This window comes from Chiloscyllium plagiosum, unplaced genomic scaffold (assembly GCF_037043375.1).
Source record: "Chiloscyllium plagiosum isolate Xiang-an unplaced genomic scaffold, Cpla_swu_hap1 HiC_scaffold_7, whole genome shotgun sequence".
Taxonomy (NCBI): Eukaryota; Metazoa; Chordata; class Chondrichthyes; order Orectolobiformes; family Hemiscylliidae; genus Chiloscyllium; species Chiloscyllium plagiosum.
The window spans coordinates 53,630,649-53,650,437 of NW_028270145.1; the positions used below are offsets into that span (position 1 = coordinate 53,630,649).

Consider the following 19,789-nt stretch of genomic DNA (forward strand, 5'->3'; position numbering starts at 1 on the left):
TATATAAGTTTGTGGGGTGAATTTGCACTTGCAGGATTACGTTTTACTTTGCTCAAAAACGGCATGAATCCATGTAAGATTCTGTAAATCCGTTTTTTAGATTAGAATCAGTCTGACCATTGTGGCACAGACAGCCTCAGAGGGAGCTAACGCCTTCAATATCTTATCTGAGCTGACATGACATCAATTGTTAAAGTTCACTTGAGAATGTAACTTTTTAAAAAAGGTTTTGCGATTTACATATGAAAGAACTGAAGCCAGCATGGCCATTCTAAAAAGTGAGAGACTTAATGAACAATCCAAGTTTTTTTTCAATATATAATTTCAGTTACATCACACTGTAAACTTCTGCTATAAAATGTGTCTTACAATCTTATTCTCCACAATCACTTGATGAAGGAGCAGTGCTCCGAAAGCTAGTGCTTCCAAATAAACCTGTTGGACTATAATTGGTGTTGTGTGATTTTTAACTTTGTATCTGCCAACTGATACTCAAAATTGAATAATGATTTATTAGTTGAGGGTGTGGGAAGTGATAGGCGGTAATCGGGAGATTTCCTTGTCCATGTTTGATGCAATGCCATGAGATTTCATGACCTCCAAGTCAAGTCAATGCTGAGGTCTCCCGTGGTAACTCCCCTCATACTGTATACCACTTGTATTGGAATAAAGAGGGAAAAGGGAGAAAACTGGCTGAAAGTTAGAATAGAGGAACAAAAATAGTTGAATTGCATTCAAAGGGAAACAGCAGCATGTTAAAATTAACACTGGAAATATTCCAATATAATTTGGAAATCGTCAAACAGCCAACAGTTCAAGGCATGATAAGATTTTCTACCATGATTCTCACTTGTACAGATGAACCATTTGTTTTCATCTTAGTGCAAAGTGATTGCTTTCTGCAACTATGCCTTCTTCTGATGAGCTTGAAGCTCTTTTAATCTGATTTTTAAACAAGTTTATCTTTATTGTACTTCATTTTTTCCATGTTTAAAAATTGACTCTGACCTTTTACTGCAGTATATTAGTAAAGATTTCATCTGTTACATCTATTTCCTACTTTGCTGTTCAGATTTTTGTAAAAGCCTAATCAAATTAACTGTCCAAACACAAATGTACATTTGCAGCACATTCTGGTTAGTATAATGGAATATTTTTCTGTGTGCACTTACTCAGTTACAGTGTCACATCCATTTAACAAAATCCCCCTATCGGTTACACATTCAGTGTATTCAAGAAATACTGACGCATAACAGATTGTTTGTTTTTAATTATCTAAGACCATAGGCAGCACAACTTTGGAAACAGCTAATGTGATAGGGTAAAAAGCACACTAGTATATGTAAATGCAAGTGCAAAATTTGCTTGAATGGCATGTGTGCACTTAAGTGTGGAAATCAGGCAGATTGTTTGATGAAGCAGAGGATGGGTGAGGGCCTTTCAAAGTTTGCTGATCTGTGGAGCCTACCTTTAAAAGAAAACCCTGCCTATTCAATTGTAGATGCTATTGCAACTGCAGCTTGTCACTGAATTATATAAGTCATTACAACTTGATCTGACGTCACGTGTTAACTAAATATCAGTGCAGCACTAAAAGCTCGATCAATGGGCCCAATAGTATGCTGTGAAGATTTTTTTGGGATAATGTTCTTATAAATATTATTTTGACCTTTCTGTAATTGTTTTAATCTAAGAGTTTTTAATTTCTTATGGATGATATGTGGTGAACTAAACTTGAGATTGTTTACACAAAAGCTTGACTGTGGGTCTGCTTTAACTTGAATCATAATGAATTAAAAGGGGCTATGAGAACTATATTACTGTACAATTCCTTGACCATGTTGTGGATGCACCTAGTCTTGTATTAAATAGGAATTAAGAACTGTGATGTGCATAATTGACTACTGAGCATTTGAGATAAGCTTAATAGCTCAAAGATATAGAAGAACAGCAGGGTTGATACTGTTCAGTCATGTCACCTGTTCAAAATTCAGAAATCTGGAATAAAGTTAATACCTTAAGAAAGGTGGACAATGCTTATTCAGATGTGCTACAGACTGTGTATTGATTGGTAAATTTCTAGTCAAATGATGAAACATTGTTTGAATTACATCTGGAGCAATAATTTAGGCAAATAACTGATGAGACTAGGAGAACAGTTAGAAAATGACCAAATGTAGTATGAAATGACCAAATGCTTAGTATGAAATTAATAAGAGGTAATGAAGAGTCAAAAATTTATGCGAAACTATTAAAAGACAGATGTAAGCTAAGAAAGGATCCTGCTCAAAATAATTAGATAGAAAAGCTAGTGAACTGAACTGATTAAAGTATGAGAAAATGGAATGTTTAAAGCAAAGGATTAAAATAAAGATATGCCAAGTTTAACATCTGGCTTGAAAAATATTAGTTAAGTTTGATATTGGATACTAAAATATAACAAAATTGGTTATAGAATTAAAAATGCATCATTTGACAAGATAAACTGGAGAAAAATCGAGATGTAGTGGTTAAGATTCAAAAATGTCAGTTTATGTTCTAACAGTACATCATTGCAAAAAATAAGGCTGAAGCATTTGCAGCAATCTTCAGCCAGAACTCCCAAGTGGATGATTCATCTTGGCTTCCTCCAGTGATCCCCAGCATTACAGATACCAGTCTTAAGTCAGTTTGATTCACTTTGTGATGTCAAGAACAATTGGAGATACTGGATATTGCAAAGGCTGTGGGCCCTGACAACATTCCGTAAATAGCACTAAAGATTTGTGCTCCAGGATTTGCCACTCCCCTACCTAAGCAGTTGCAATACAGTTACACCACTGGTACTACCTGACAATGTGGAAAACTGCCAAGGTATGTCCTGTGCACAAAAAGCAGGACAAATCCAACCCAGCTGATTACTGCCTGTCACTCTAGTCTCGATCATCAGAAAAGTGATGGAAGGCGTTGTTAACAGTGCTATCAAGCAGCATTTGCTAGGCAATAACTTGCTTGTTGACGTCCAGTTTGGGTTCCACCAGGCCCATTTAGCTTCAGACATCATTACAGTCTTGGTTCAAATATAGACTATGGAGCTGAATTCCAGAGGTGAAGTGAGAGTGACGGCCCTTGACTTCAAGGCTGGATTCAACCAAGTGTGGCATCAAAGATCCCTTGCAAAACTGAAATCATTGGTAACAGGAGGCAAACTCTTTGCTGGTTAGAGTCATATCTGGTACATAGGAAGATGTGGTGGCTGTTGGAAGTTGGTCGTTTCAGCTCCAGGACATCTATGCAGGAGTTTCTCAGAACCAACCATTTTCAGCTGCTTAATCAATTACCTTCCCTCCATTATAAGGTCAGAAGTGAAGATGTTTGCTGATAATTGCACAATGTTCACCATTCATGACTCCTCAAATATTGAAGCAGTCCATGTTCAAATGCAACAAGATCTGGACAACATCCAGGCTTAGGCTGACAAGTGGCAAGTAGCATTTGAACCACATATGCCAGGCTATGACCATCAACAATAAGAGATAGTATAACCACTGCCCCTTGCCATTCAGTGGTGTTGCCATCATTGAATCACCCCACTATCAACATCCTGGGGGTTGCCATTGACCAGAATCTCAACTGGGCTTGCCATATAATCACAGTGGCTAAAGAACTGGTTGGAGGCTAGGAAAATTGTGGCAAATAACTCACCACCTGACTCCCCAAAGCTTGACTATCATGTACAAAGTGCAAGTTAGGTGTGTGGTGGAAAACTCCCATTTGCCTGGATGGGTGCAGCACCAACGGCACTCAAGCAGCTTGACATTATCCAGAACAAAGTAGCTAGTTTGTTTGGCACTACATCCACAAATAACCACTTCCTCCACCACTGATGCTATTGGGAGCAGTGCGTATTATTTACAAAATGCACTGCAAATATTCACCAAAGATCCTTAGACAGTACCTTCCAAACCCACAACCACTTCTATATAGAAGGACAAGGGTAGCAAATACCTGGAAACACCTTCAAGGTCCCCTCCAAGTCACTCCTCATTCTGACTTTTTATATATATATGTCGCTATTCCGTCGCTGTCGCTGAGTCAAAATCCTGGAATTTTCTCCCTAATGGCATTGTGGAGCAAGCCACAGCATGTGGACTGCATTAGTTCAAGAAGGCAGTTCACCACCATCTTCTCAAGGATAACTAGAGATGGGCAACAAGTACTGGCCAGCCAGCGATGCCCACATTCCACAAATGAATAAAAACAACAGGTAGAATAAGAAAGAAATCTCAGCTGAACAGGCTGGTTTGCAGTAAGTCCAAGAATATCCTGTTACAACTAAAGTATTAATAATATCACACACAGGTTATTGAATAGGTTGTGATGGTTAAGGAAAATATCTATATTTTTGCAATATAATGATTTTAGCAAAGGACAACAAAGGTGATTTCAGAGAAGCTTGGAAATAATAAATAGATCAGGCAGTATCTAGAGAGAGAAAAGTTATCTTAATGTTTCAGGTCTGTGACCCTTTACTCGACTTTGTAATAAATTCTCCAGGTTCTAGAGGCCAAAGCAGCTAAAAGTATTGGAAGCCAGAAAAGATTGTGAATAAGATCATTAAAGTGTAAGGGTAATTACAAAAGAATGAAGGCACATCTAGTTGGAGTGGACTGAGAAAAGAATTTATCAGCAAAGATGGCTGAGTAAAAGTGACTGACTTTCAAGAAAATAGCATCCTCACAGCAAAGAGTAAATGGACTCTAGGAATGGGAGAAGCCAATAATGGTTAACCAGAGATGTTAATGCTAGTCTTAAATTGAAAGAGAAAAAGTATACTGGAGAAAAATTAGTGATAAGCCAGAGAATTGGGAAAGCTTTTTAAAAAAAACAACAAAACACAACTAAACAAAAAAGAAAGAGGTGAACTTTGATGGTAAACTTTCAAGTAATAACAAGAGCAAGTATAGGAGGAACTTCATTAAATGTACAAAAAGGAGAAGAGAAGACAAAGTGAATATAGTTCCTTTTGAGTGATGTTGGGGTAGTAATAATAGGGAGACAGCATAGGCAGAGGAGTTAAATATTTTTCATAGTAGAATACTCTAATAGCATTCCACAATATTAATAACCAAGGGGCAAAAGGAGGAGAGGAAATAAATGCAATAGCTATCACTGAAGAAAAATGTACAGGGGAAACTAATGTGGCTAAAGACTGAGAAGTCCCCTGGATCTGATGGGCTGCATCATAGGATTTTAAAAGAAGTAGCTACAGCGATAGTGGATGGTGGTAATCTTGCAAAAATCCTTAGGTTCTTGAAAAGTCTCAGAGAACTGGAAAACTGCCAATGTGACACCTTTATTTTAGAGAAGGATTGGGACAAAAATAGATAGCTATAGGCCAGTTAGCTGAACATTTGTTGTTGTTAGAATCTGTTACAAAGTTTGTAAAATCAGAGCAATTAGAAATACATAATATGATCATGCATAGCCAGCATGGCTTCACAAAAGGAATGTCATGCCCGACAAAATTATTAGATTTCTTTCTGAAGGTAACAAGTGGAATAGATAAAGGTGAAGCAGTGTTATACATTTAGATTTCCAGAAGGTGTTTGATAAGGTACCGCAAGTTAGAATACTTAATAAGAATTCATGGTGTTGGAGGTAATATATTAGCATGATTAGAGGATTGGCTAACTAATAGAAGATGGTTGAGATTAGGGGGGAGTTTTCAGGATGGCAACCTGCAACTAATGGAGTGCTACAGTAATTGGGGTGACAATTACTTTATACTAATGACTTGGATGAGGAAAATGAATTTACTGTAACCAGGTTTGCAAATGACTCAAAAATAAATGGAAAGGTAAGTGGTGAGGGTGACACAGCCTGCAGAGAGAGAGAGACTGGTTGAGTGAGAACTTGGCAGATAGAATATAATGTGGGAAACTGTGAGGTTATTCACTTCGCAGAGAAAATAAGAGGAACTAAATATTATTTAAATGAAAAAAGTCTGCAGAAAGCTACAGCACAGAGGGAGTTTGGGAGTCCTTGTGCATGAATTACAAAACAACCCAGCAAAAAGTTCAGGTAAAAGGGAAGACAAATGGAATGTTGGCCTTTATTGCAGAGGGATTGCTGTATAAAATTAGGGAAGTTTTGCTAAAACTATACAAGGCACGATTTATACCACACCTGCAATACTGTAGAAATTTTTGGTCCGTTTGTCTAAGGAAAAATGTACAACTGTTGGAAGCAATGCAGAGAAGGTAACTAGATTGATCCCAGCTATGGAAGGACTGCCCTGTGAGGAGAGGTTGTGAAGATTGGGCTTGCACTCACTGGATTTTGGAAGAATGAGAGTTATCTTATTGAAACATACAAGACTCTTGAGGCACATGATGATCTGGAAAGGTCACTCATTTAAGACAGAGGTGAAGAATTTCTTCTTTGAGGGTTGTGAATCTGTGGAATTCTTTACTGTAGAGGCTGGATTGTTAAGCATATTCAAGGCTGAGCTAGATCATTTTTAATCAGTAAGGGAATCCAGGGTCATCAGGAAAAGGCAGGAAAGTGGAGTTGAGGATCATCAGATCAGCCATGATGCTATTGAATGGTGAAACAGCCTCAGTGGGCTGAATGGCCTACTTCTGTTCCATTTGCTATGTCTTCAGAGGTAGGCCATTCAGTGTGTCAAGTCTTCTCCATCTTTGAATGAGATCATGGCTGATCTGATAATCAGTATTGTCATGTTACACTGAATACCTATATAAAGTATTGGAGGTTATTCTAAAAATAACAAATGGTTGTGGAGTAGTATCGATTCATTTTTGGTCAACAGCATTCTTCTACTTCATGTAATTGCTGTAAGAAAGCTATGGAAGGGATCTGAAATTAATTGATTAGATGTGCAATGGCTCTGTGGAACACATTTGCAATATCAATGTACTTGATCTTTTCCAGGTTTATAGTACCTACTCAAATGATGACTATGATCGACGCAATGAGGAAGTTGACCCTGTGGCTGCTTCAGCAGAATATGAGTTGGAGAAGAGAGTGGAAAAAATGGATGTTTTTCCAGTTGAAATTGAGAAGGGTAACTATTTAAATGACTACATACTTAGTTTTTTTTTAGCGTCTTGATGAAGTTTCAAGTATTTATTATTTAAGTGTATTTTAAAGTTTGTGAAGATTTGTAGCTCGGGTGCTCGTTGCTGTGGTTCTGTTCGCCGAGTTGGAAGTTTCTGTTGCAAACGTTTCGTCCCCTGTCTAGGTGACATCCTCAGTGCTTGGGAGCCTCCTGTGAAGCGCTTCTGTGGTGTTTCCTTCGGCATTTATAGTGGCCTGTCCCTGCTGCTTCCGATTGTCTGAAGAATATGAAAGCTTTCTTAACTATTTTTCCAAAATATGGAGAAAGCAGCCTGGGGTATTTTCACACAGACTTGTGATGGTGCTCTGCTTGATGACATGAATATTGATGTGATTGTGTAAAGTTATGTTTGAGTTAAAAAATGATGGTGCCTTCAGTTGTGATTATGAGTTAATGCTACGTATTTGTTTCACTATTTTCTCTGCAGTAATTTTTAAATGGGGAAGAACTTCCATAAAATGCACTACCTGTCAGTAGGAAGTTTATATTGAATAACGTTTATGACACCAATCCTATAAAATTCTTTTCAAATCCTGAAAATGTTAAGACTCCACAACATAAACCAAAGTTTCATAAAATATGAAGCACACAGCTTTTACTATTCATATCTGCTATCTACACAATACAACCTGTTGCTTATCTAATATAAAATCGGTCTCACTTTTCAATCTCACTTTATGGTTTTTTTAAAAAAAACGCTAAGACAATTTTCAGCTACTAATTACTTTCATTCTAGAATTAACTTGTTAACTTACGTCTTGTTGCATCTCTCATTATCCTTAAAATTTTCCTTAAAGTGAAATTACTAAATTACGAGAGGATGTAATAGGAGGTAAGCAGATGGAAGAGACTTGGAGTAGGATTAAGAGATAGAAAAGAGTTTACAACTACATCTGTAGTTCTTTATATGACCTTGAATAGTATCTGTGAAATGCTAAGATTAGGCAAGTGGCAAATATGTGAATGGGACATCTTACATTGATACAGATTGCAGTAAACAAATATCAGAGGTTATAGTGAATGTCTTGCATCTCTGTGGGACAGTTCTCTGCAGCAATATGCCCCAGAGACAACAAGAAGATATTGCATACTAGGTTTAGCAATGAGACTGATTTATTTAACAGCCTATTAGTGTATGCACATTTATTTAAAAGTCGTATATAATTGAGATCATCCCAACATTTGAAAGAGAGAGATGCAACAGCTACTAAGATTCTAAGTTTAGGTATAGTTGAGTTTAATGATCTGTGATTAAAACAGTCTGCAGCAAACTGAAAATATCTGTTAATGGGTAAAATGACAGAGACCTGAGAACTGTTCCAAACAGGCATTTAACTTGAGACAGAATCTGTTTATTCCACTGAAGAGCAAGAATTCTATTTGCAATTAAAAACAGCTATAGATGATTAAAGGGCTAAGAGACGATATAAAAGAAAAGTACACAACTTCAAAATTGACATTTTGTCACAAATGAGAAAGATACAATGATCTGTAAAGGATGACAAAGCCAATGTACAAAAGAAAATAGAATCAAAATTGTAATGGCTGTTAACATCAACAAACTTCCACAATTTCATTAAGATGAGGATAATTAGAAACAATGTGGGTACCTTAAACTGCTCATGGTATGTATGTGAAATTAAAGAAACAGCAGACACGCTGATTATTACTTTGGGTCAATATCTACAATAGGGGAAGAGGTCAACATGCAGGATACCCCAAGGAAACTATTATTGAACTGGAATAGGGATAAAAAAAAATTAACAGAAGCAAGATGGACAAATTAATGACACTGAAGAGGAGGAAATCCCCAGGAGTTGATGGTTTCCACTGGGGATTTTAAAGGAAGCTGTTGAGAATATTGCAGATGTTTCCATTATAATCTTAAATCCTGTTCTCTGGATTCAAGAACTATTTCTTTAGATTGTTATTTTTCTTAAATAACAGACAGACATGCACAATCTTTCAGAAGTAAATCACTGAATTATAGACCAGGCATACATACATGTGTAGCCAGAAAATAAGAAGAGTCTACATTAGGAATAGAATGACTGAGCACTTAGAAATTTTTCAGTTGACCAGAAAGAGCTAGCATGGATTTGTAAATGGTAAGTCGTGTTTGAGAAACCTGATTATCTTACTTGCTTCCTTATAAAAATACATTGTTCAGGGAAATGTCAATACCTGCCATTTATATGGATTTCCAAAAGGTATTTGATGAAGCTGTTCATAAGATACGTGTACTTAAAATTGAAGCTTGTGGAATTAGAAGCAAGTTATTGACTTGGTTAGGAAATTTACTGGACAGCAAGAGAGAGAGCAGGGATACGGGGCAGGTACTCTGTTTAGCAGGATGTGACTAACCATCTCCTGCAAGGTTCTGTGATGAGGCCTCAATGTTTCCTGCAATCGTTAGCAACTTTGATAAGATAGAATGTTAATTAAAAAATGTATTAATGACACATGGATGTGCACTATTATAAGAGGTACAACTTGAAGAACAGTTATAAGTGAGATTGATAGACTAATTGATGGACAAACATCACAAGTAGCTTTGAATACAGTCAAATGCAAAGTAATCTATTTTGAACCTAAAAAAAGTACATGGTGGATAAACTGGAAATAAGTGAATCATTTAGAATGTCATGAACAACTACAGAAATAATCTCTAAAGTCTAATGGATTATTGGCCTCTATATATGAGGGACTTGAACACAAGGGATTTGAGTTTGAGTTGTGCTTCAATTACGCAAAGTCTTGGTTAGTTCTTAGAAAAATTAGTTTATCTAGAAAATACACTGTGGGAAGGACATATGGACTTGATGTAAGTGCAGCTTTGAGTTATTAGATGACACCTAGACTCCAGTGTTAATCTGCAGTAGGTATTAAGTATTGTTTCCCTGGAATATTTTTACTTAAAGGATTGTTTAATCATACTTGTAAGATATTGAAAATAATGGAAGAGTTAAACTGGGAAAATGAAAGTATTTCTGCTAATTTGGAAGTCTAAAACCAGGAACTATGTTTAAAAACTAGAACCAAACTCTTGCGAAGTAAGGTTAGGATACAATTCTTCATGCAAAGAGAAGTAGAAAATTGACATGTTCTTTGCTAAGTAGGTGTTAAATTTGTAACTAAATTTGACAGTTCCTTCTGACCATATCCCTTAGGTTTTTTGATAATGGTTGGTATGTGGAATTAGAACCCAGATGAACCATTATCCCATTGAATGATGGAACAGATTTCTCACTGTCGATCATTATTTCTGAAGCACATTGCAGAATTTTACTACAGTCTGTTCTGATATAATGTGATAGTTCTGTTCTCATACAATCCTGTGTTCTAAGTAAATCGTGTATTAGCAGCATCATTTAAACCAAAGGGACCAGAATCACATTATACCCAATATAGGTGAGAAAGTCTGCGTTCTGCAAATAATGATCTAAATTCTTCAATCGCGTTATAGCCAATTCACGTTGAAGGAACATGTTATTGCAGAACCGACTGTAGTTTAATGATGTGATCAAAATACACCATGTTAATTATTGATTTATAACAAATGAATTCTGTTTATGAAATAATTTGAATTTTAGGTGAAGCTGGTCTTGGAATTAGTATCATTGGAATGGGTGTTGGAGCAGATCAAGGGCTTGAAAAACTAGGGATTTTTGTGAAAACTATCACTGAAGGTGGAGCAGCATATAGAGATAAACGGTAAGATGCTATCCATTAATATGTCTCTTTTTTTTGTGTGTTAACTGTATTTGGTTTTGAAAGAATATACATATTATAACATCTATGAAGCATTGTAACATAGAATGAGAAAACTAATGAAAGTTTGATTAAAGCTAAGAAAGGGATTCAGATTTCAATCATCTACTGTTTTGCATTTTGGTACATTTTCATTACAACCCCTGTTCCCTGTTGTGCCTGAAGATTCTGCAACTTGGAATGTTGAACTGCCAATCCTGTTCTTCCCCCAACCATGATAGCAATAATATCATATTCCCATGTATTAACTAGCACCCTCAACCCATGTACTTTATTCACAAAACCCCTTGCGTTAAAATAAATTGTCATCCAGCCTTATTTAAATATACATTACATTGCAACTTGTATGTAAATTTTAAGCAGTTAATACAAGCAAGTATTAAACATCTGTTACTTAATAATTGCCACTAAAGTTTGATCCCTAAAGTGTATTTAGTTACTAACACTGTTGATGTCATTTACTACCTTCTATCTTAGTTTTAGACAATTTTAAAACATTTTATGATTTTCTTTAATTTAGATTGAAGTGTAATGCACTCCATCACAGCAAAGTAATCTGTCTATAACTAAGTGAAAATAATCTTTTTGATTAATTTGATTAGTTTAAAGTATTTGATGACAAGCGACCTCTTTGGAGAATCATACTGATGTGGTATAATATCCACTACTTTATTTGATTAGATTTCCTGTAGATTAGCTTTCCTTCAGTGTAGAAACAGGCTTTTTGGCCCAACCAGTCCACACTGCCCCTCCGAAGAGTAACCCACACAGACATGAGGAGAATGTGCAAACTCCACACAGACAGTCACCCGAGACTGGAATCGAACCTGGGACCCTGGTGCTGTGAGGCCACAGTGCTAACCACTGTGCCATCGTGCCACTCACTTTTTTTTAAAACAGGCCCTTCAGCCCAACAAGTCCACACCGACCCTCCGAAGAGTAACCCACCCAGTCCCATTTCCCACTGACTATTGCACCTAACACTATGGACAATTTCGCATGGCCAATTCATCTGACCTGCACATCTTTGGACCATGGGAGGAAACCGGAGCACCCAGAGGAAACCCACGCAGACACAGGGAGAATGTGCAAACTCCACACAGACAGTCACCTGAGGCTGGAATTGAACCTGGGACCTTGGTGCTGTGAGGCAGCAGTGCTAGCCACCGTGCCACCCACTTGTTATAGCTGCTTAAAATTTGTATACAAGTTGAAATGTAATGTAATAAGGCTGGATAACAATTTATTTTAATGAAAAGAGTTTTGTGAATGCAGTAGATGGATTGAGGGTGCTAGTTAATACATAGGGATATGATATTATTGCTATCATGATTGGCAGTTCAGTATTCCAGGTTGCAGAATCTTCAGGCGCAACAGGGAACAGGGGTGAAAGAAATCGTGATGTTGTAATAGCGATCAAGGACAATTACTGCAATAAGGATGGATGTTATTAGAATGTTCCTCAATTGGGACTGTATGAATAAAATTCAAGAACATAAATGTACATCGCCATAATTAGCATTGCTATAGACCCCAAAAAAATTGGAGAGACGTAGAAGGGCAGTACGTAAGCAAATTTTAGAGAAGTTTAAAAATAACAGGATAATAATGCTGGATTTCAATATCCCCATTATTCACTAGTATTGGCAAAAAGTGAAAGAGTGGGCAAAATTCTTAAAATAGATATGGAAGAGCTTTTAAAGTCAGCACATAGGAAGTCCTGCATGAAATGGGTAGTGCCAGACTTAATTTTGGAGAACAAGGCTGGGCATCAGTTGTAAGTTACTTTTGTGACTAGAAGCCTGTGTCCAGTGGTGTACTGGAAGGATCACCGATGGATCTCTTGCTGTTTGTAGTATACATTTTAATGATTTTGACACAGGTTATTTTATCAATAACTTCACAGATTACACTAAAATTGCTAGTGTGGCAAATAACAAGGAGGCAAGGTTATGCTGGGTCAGATGGTTAGAACAATGGCAGATGGCGTTTAACCCTAAAAATGTTAGCTGATGCATTTTGGGAGGAATAATGAGGTAAGGGCGTACAATTTGAGTGGTAAGACCCTAGAAGTACAGAAGATCTCGGGGATCTTGGTTTGCACATTCATAGATGTTTGTAGTCAGCAGGACAGGGTAGATAAGGTGGTTAAGGAGGCATATGGGATACTTGCCTTTATTAGTCAAGGCATCGAACATAAGAACAAAGAGGTTATGATGAGTTGTATTTGTTAGTTCACAGCTGGAATACTGTGCAGTTCTGGTTGCTATACCATGGGAAGAATATGATTGCGTTAGAGAGGGTGCTGAAGAGATTCCATCAGTATGTTATTGGGATGGAGTATTTAAGTTATGAAAAGAGACTACTTAGGCTGGGATTGTTTTTCTTGAAACAAAAGGCTGAGGATAACCTGATTAACATCTGTAAAATTATGAGGGGCATTTAAAGTTGATAGGAATAAACATTTTCCTTTGGTAAAGGAGTTAGTTACCAGGGTCATAAATTTAAGGATAGAGGCAACAGGCTGAGAGAGGATTTTTTTTCGCCCAGAGAAGGGAGAGTATCTTGAACTCAGTAAAAAGGTGGGAACCATTACAATATTTAAGAAGTTGAACACTTTAAGCACCACAGATTATAAGGCTATGTACCAAGTGCTAGCACAGACTCAGTGGGGTAAAAGGCCTCTTTCTGTGCTGTAATGCTTTGTGACTCTATATGTATGTGTTTTCCATTATTGCAGAATTCAAGTAAATGATCAGATTGTTGAAGTGGACGGGGTTAGTTTGGTTGGTGTCACGCAAATCTTTGCAGCTACTGTATTGAAGAACACTAAAGGCATAGTTAGGTAAGTGGTTATCGTAATTGAAATTAAATAATGACACTAGTAATCATGCACAAACACTGAATTTATGATGTACCTTTAACCTGAAGTAAACTGGGCAGTTTTCAGGACTGAAAATTTGAGCATTTGGTAACACACAAATGGTGTTCATTAACAGGATGCTCCTTTCAAGCCTAAAAGATAGCCTGCTTAATACACAAAAACTAGTGTGGTATATGAGTTCAAGTGACAGTATGTTGCAAGATATATAAGCCTAAATCCTTGTACTCATGAAAGGGCTTCAGTGAGGTAGACTAGTACCTTGAAGAGAAAGTGAGGACTGCAGATGCTGGAGATCAGAGCTGAAAATGTGTTGCTGGAAAAGCGCAGCAGGTCAGGCAGCATCCCTGGATGCTGCCTGACCTGCTGTGCTTTTCCAGCAACACATTTTCAGCTAGTACCTTGAAGAGTCATCTAGACTTGAAACATTACTTATTCTCTCTGTATGGATGCTGCCTGACTCGCTGTGATCTCCAGCATTTTTTTTTGTCTTTGGTGCATTTCTTCAGTGGTCAATATACTGATGATAATGTCCAGATTTTCATGTGCATTGAGACCAAGTCTGTGACACATTACAAGTTAAGGTATGAACTCGTAGCTAGTGTGCAGCCACCAGCAGATCAAGAACTACGAATTATGACCTTCCTCTTTGCCTGGAGTCATATCAGATTGAGATGCTTCTCATCCACTTGATATCTGATTTTGATGGCTAATCATTTGTGGAAGATAGTCTAAAGCAAGACAGAGGAAAACCTGAAGAATATTTGTATTGGAATGCAATCCTATTTGTTAAGAAGTGTAGACGTGTACTGTACCTTTAAGAGAGTTGTAAAGCTGGCAAGGACTGACTGCAAGCACAGAATGCTGAAGAATTTAAAATGTAATATTTGGCTGTGAAACCAGTAGTGCAGCTGAGTTACTATGGAACAAAAACAAATTCAGCTCCAGATATCACAATTCAATCAAATTTGAATTTAGTGTTTTGATGACATCAAGCCAAAGAAATGATCCAGTGTTTTGGAGTATAAACTGGACATTTTGAACAGTTAGGGGGAGAACTGCCAAGAAAACCAACAAGTATAGACTGCTAGCCAAATAGCTCTCTGAAAGGTACCTGTCCATAAGAAATCTGTGCAGCAGAACACCGATGCTGACCGAGAAAAATCTACAAAAGAGAATTGACAAAGCTTTGACAAAAGATTTGAAATGTGTTTTTTTTTGTAAATCTTAATCTGGGTTTTTTAAAACTCAGACTAGTATTGTAGAGTGGGAGCTAAAAGATAGATAGGTTTAAGAGAAAGGCGTTGTAAATAGTGGTTTTAATGCTCTCTTTTGGATTTAAAGAACAAAATTGTTAATTTTTACTTTAACTAGTGAAATCTGTGATTGTTCTTTGCCTCTTGAAATTTAACAGATTATGGCACGCGGTGAGCTTTTCTGTGTGTCGGGTTTAAATCAGCAGAGGGGTTTACCCCGTGTCATAACATATTCAATTCCATTGACTGGTAATCGGTTAGAATTAACATCATTCAGGTCACAAGCATATTGCCATAAAACTGTTGAAGAATTGTGATGAATTTCTTAGGGCAGCTGAATTTCTCTAAATTACCTAACAGTTGACTGTAAAAACCGAAACAACTGCAGATGCTGTGAGTCAGAAACAAAAACGGAAGTTGCTGGAAAAGCTCAGCTGGAAAAATCAAAGTTAACATTTCTGTTCCGGTAACCCTTCCTCAGAACTCAGTTACCAGACCTGAAACGTTAACTTTGATTTGTCTTCGCAGATGCTGCCAGACCTGCTGAGCTTTTCCAGCAACTTCTGTTTTTGTTCCAGTTGACTGTGTTTGGTTTTGGTCAGATCAGCAAAGTCATTTCCCTGGAATTGTGTAACTGCAAGCTTTTAATTAGTGGTTTCTTGACCTGTTCTGAAACCATGTTGGCAACAGACTCTGGTCAAAATGTTTTATTCAGTTATAGAGTCATAGAGATGTACAACATGGAAACAGACCCTTTGGTTCAACCCATCCATGCCGACCAGATATCTCAACCCAATCTACTCCCACCTGCCAGCACCTAGCCCATTTCCCTCCAAACCCTTCCTATTCATATACCCATCCAAATGCCTTTTAAATGTTGCAATTGTACCAGCCTCCACCACATCCTCTGGCAGCTCATTCCATACACGTACCACCCTCTGTGTGGAAAACGTTGCCCCTTAGGTCTCTTTTATATCTTTCCCCTCTCACCCTAAACCTATGCCCTCTAGTTTTGGACTCCCCAACCCCAGGGAAAAGACTTCGTCTATTTACCCTATCCATGCCCCTCTATAAACCTCTATAAGGTCACCCTTCAGCCTCCGACGCTCCAGGGAAAACAGCCCCAGCCTGTTCAACCTCTCCCCTTAGCTCAAATCCTCCAACCCTGGCAAAATCCTTGTAAATCTTCAGAAGGATTCCAGTGAAAGTATTGCCCTGAGAATGGAGAGGAGTGAAATCTATGTATAATTACTGCAGGATTGGCGAGTTCATTTCCACTTGTAAAGGTGGACAGTGGAGGCATCTATATTCCTTTGGAACGGTTTCACACTCTACGTTATTGAAATGAATTCAGAGGGCTTCTGTGTCAGGTATTAACTTCTAGTTTTGTAGACCTCACTTGGGACACAAACAGTTTCTGCAACCTTAGGTAATATACAGGTGATTGCTAGTGTTTGTTGTTTCTATAAACTGGAAAAATCATCAAGACAGTAGTTCATAGCAACCTATTGATTAATGTTTCATTTGATGTATAAAGATTGATTTCAGGATGTGGTTAAGGTGCCCTATCTATCTTTCTGGAATTGGACATTTCCTGTATCCAATGCTAACTTTTCAGTACTAAGGATTGGTGATAGATCATGGACAACGTTTCAGGGCAACATAAAATCTTTTTCAGTCTTTGTGGTCTGCATATGATTGACATTTGACAAAAAGTGTGGTGCTGGAAAAGCACAACTGGTTAGGCAGCACCTGAGGAGCAGGAGAGTCGATGTTTTGAGTATGACATGTTCAGGAATTCCTGATGAAGAGCTTATTCTCGAAATGTCAACTCTCCTCCTCGGATGCTACCTGACCGGCTGTGCTTTTCCAGCGCCACACATTTTTACTCTGACCTCCAGCACCTACAGTCCTCACTTTCTCCTATATGATTGACAGCTGCCTGCTTCCTTATTCAGCCAAAAGTCTTGCATCCTGGACCTGCATTGTACGGTCCTGAGGTTGTTTTGAGAGGCATTATACTTGGATACTGAACACTTGCATTGAATAAACCCTGTCGAGGAAATGTTTATCTTGCAGTCATTTCTGGATTCCTTGTTTTTATTGTACCAACCTTGATGCTTATGAAAGGCATGGATAAGGGTTTTTAGAGCAATGACTGATTTATGATCGTGTTGATGGATCTCTGCCAATTTTATGGCCTGCAGGTCACGGGTGAGGCCAACCATATATAGAGTGCTTTTTCATAAAAAGGAGATAAGCAGTCTGGTCCTGAAAAATATTTCTCAGGGGATATTGTGTTCCATTGTTTCTTCATTCTAGGTGATAGTCCAGTATTTGGATTGTATTGAGAAATCATTGTTGCATGCTTAAAGCTGTTGGTGCCACAGCTGTGTGTTGTTGCAGATAGGGTCCGGCATAGATGAGTCACCCCAAAGAATGCAGTTATCCTGCTTGTGAAAAATGCTACTCTTACACTCTTGTATTCCATGTGATGTGCTACAGAATGGTAAAATATTGGATGATAGGATGGGTGCAGCACAAACGAGCCTATTTGGCCCATTGAGTCAATGTCAGCTCTGTGAAAAACCAGTTTATCAGGTCCCAACTCTGTAGGCCTATAATGTTTTCCCTTCCGATGCTTAATCACTCAATTTAATCTGGATCGCCCACCATTTTGAGCATTGGTTTTCAGAATGTAATCGTTCACTGCAAAAACAATTTTCTTCGCATGAACTTTGCATCTTCTGAGTAACAAATTTGATAATATGTCCCTCTATCTACTCTGTTCAGACATCTCATGTATTTGAACAAATCTTCTCTTACAATGTCCCTAACTCCCAGAATCATTCTCACAAATCTCTATCCTCTCTAAAACCTTCTAAAGATTCTGAGAATTGGACATATTGCTCCATTTGCAATTGATCCAATGTTCATAACAGTTCATCTTAATCTTTCTGCTTTAGTACTCTATAAAGATTGGGATTACATTATCTTTTAAATTTGTAACCACTTGCTTTATTTAGGAGAAAGTGAGGACTGCAGATGCTGGAGATCAGAGCTGAAAAATGTATTGCTGGAAAAGCGCAGCAGGTCAGGCAGCATCCAAGGCGCAGGAGAATCGACGTTTCGGGCATAAGCCCTTTTTCAGGAATGAGGAAGGTGTGCCAAGCAGGCTAAGATAAAAGGTAGGGAGGAGGGATTTGGGGGAGGGGCGTTGGGAATGTGATAGGTGGAAGGAGGTTAAGGTGAGGGTGATAGGCCAGAGAGGGGGTGGGGGTGGAGAGGTCAGGAAGAAGATTGCAGGTCAAGAAGGCGTTGCTGAGTCTGAGGGTTGGGACTGAGATAAGGTGGGGGGAGGGGAAATGAGGAAGCTGGAGAAATCTGCATTGATCCCTTGTGGTTGGAGGGTTCCTAGGCGGAGGTTGAGGCGCTCTTCCTCCAGGCGTCGTGTTGCCATGATTACACCTCCTCCCACACTGCCCCCTGTAATAGCACCATCCCATATTCCCAATTCCTTCACCTCTGCTGCATCTGCTCCCAGGAGGACCAATTCCAATACCAAACAACCCAAATGGCCTCCTTCTTCAAAGACTGCAATTTTCCCTCAGACATGGTTGACGATGCTCTCCACCGCATCTCCTCCACTTCCCGCTCCTCCGCCCTTGAACCCTGCCCCTCCAATCGCCACCAGGACAGAACCCCACTGGTCCTCACCTATCACCCCACCAACCTCCAGACACACTGTATCATCCTTTGTCATTTCCGCCACCTCCAAACAGACCCCACCACCGAGGATATATTTCCCTCCCCTCCCCTATCAGCGTTCTGGAAAGACCACTCCCTCCGCGACTCCCTCGTCAGGTCCACACCCCCCACCAACCCAACCTCCACTCCTGGCACCTTCCCCTGCAACCGCAAGAAATGCAAAACTTGCGCCCACACCACCCCCTCACTTCCCTCCAAGGTCCCAAGGGATCCTTCCATATCCATCACAAATTCACCTGCACCTCCACACACATCATTTACTGCATCCGCTGCACCTGCTGTGGCCTCCTCCACATTGGGGAGACAGGCCGCCTACTTGCAGAGCGTTTCAGAGAACACCTCTGGGACACCCGGACCAACCAACCCAACCACCCCATGGCTGAACACTTTAACTCCCCCTCCCACTTCGCCAAGGACATGCAGGTCCTTGGCCTCCTCCATTGCCAGACCATGGCAACATGACGCCTGGAGGAAGAGCGCCTCATCTTTCGCCTAGGAACCCTCCAACCGCAAGGGATGAATGCAGATTTCTCCAGCTTCCTCATTTCCCCCCCCCCCACCTTATCTCAGTCCCAACCCTCGGACTCAGCACCGCCTTCTTGACCTGCAATCATCTTCTCTACCTTTCCGCCCCCACCCCCTCTCCGGCCTATCACCCTCACCTTAACCTCCTTCCACCTATCGCATTCCCAACGCCCCTCCCCCAAGTCCCTCCTCCCTACCTTTTATCCTAGCCTGCTTGGCACACCTTCCTCATTCCTGAAGAAGGGCTTATGCCCGAAACGTCAATTCTCCTGCTCCTTGGATGCTGCCTGACCTGCTGCGCTTTTCCAGCAACACATTTTTCAGCACTTGCTTTATTTGCCCTGGCAGCTTAAAAAATTATGCAAATTATTTCAAGATTTATTTCTTCCTACACTTTCTTTAGAATTGTATACACAAACTTCTTTTACCTCTTCTTTTTCCTGTCAAAGTATATCACTTCACATT

The 19,789-nt window shown here is 39.1% G+C and overlaps 1 protein-coding gene across 3 annotated transcripts in view; it reads left to right on the forward strand.

The window, feature by feature from the left end:
- Positions 1-19,789, forward strand: part of LOC122551563 (neurabin-1-like) — a 126,060-nt gene that overhangs the window by 45,101 nt on the left and 61,170 nt on the right. For all 3 annotated transcript variants that reach the window (XM_043693638.2, XM_043693637.2, XM_043693636.2), the window contains exons 3-5: positions 6,937-7,069; positions 10,717-10,837; positions 13,635-13,739. In XM_043693638.2, the coding sequence (XP_043549573.2) occupies positions 6,937-7,069; positions 10,717-10,837; positions 13,635-13,739 (359 nt within the window). The remainder of the gene's footprint in view (positions 1-6,936; positions 7,070-10,716; positions 10,838-13,634; positions 13,740-19,789) is intronic.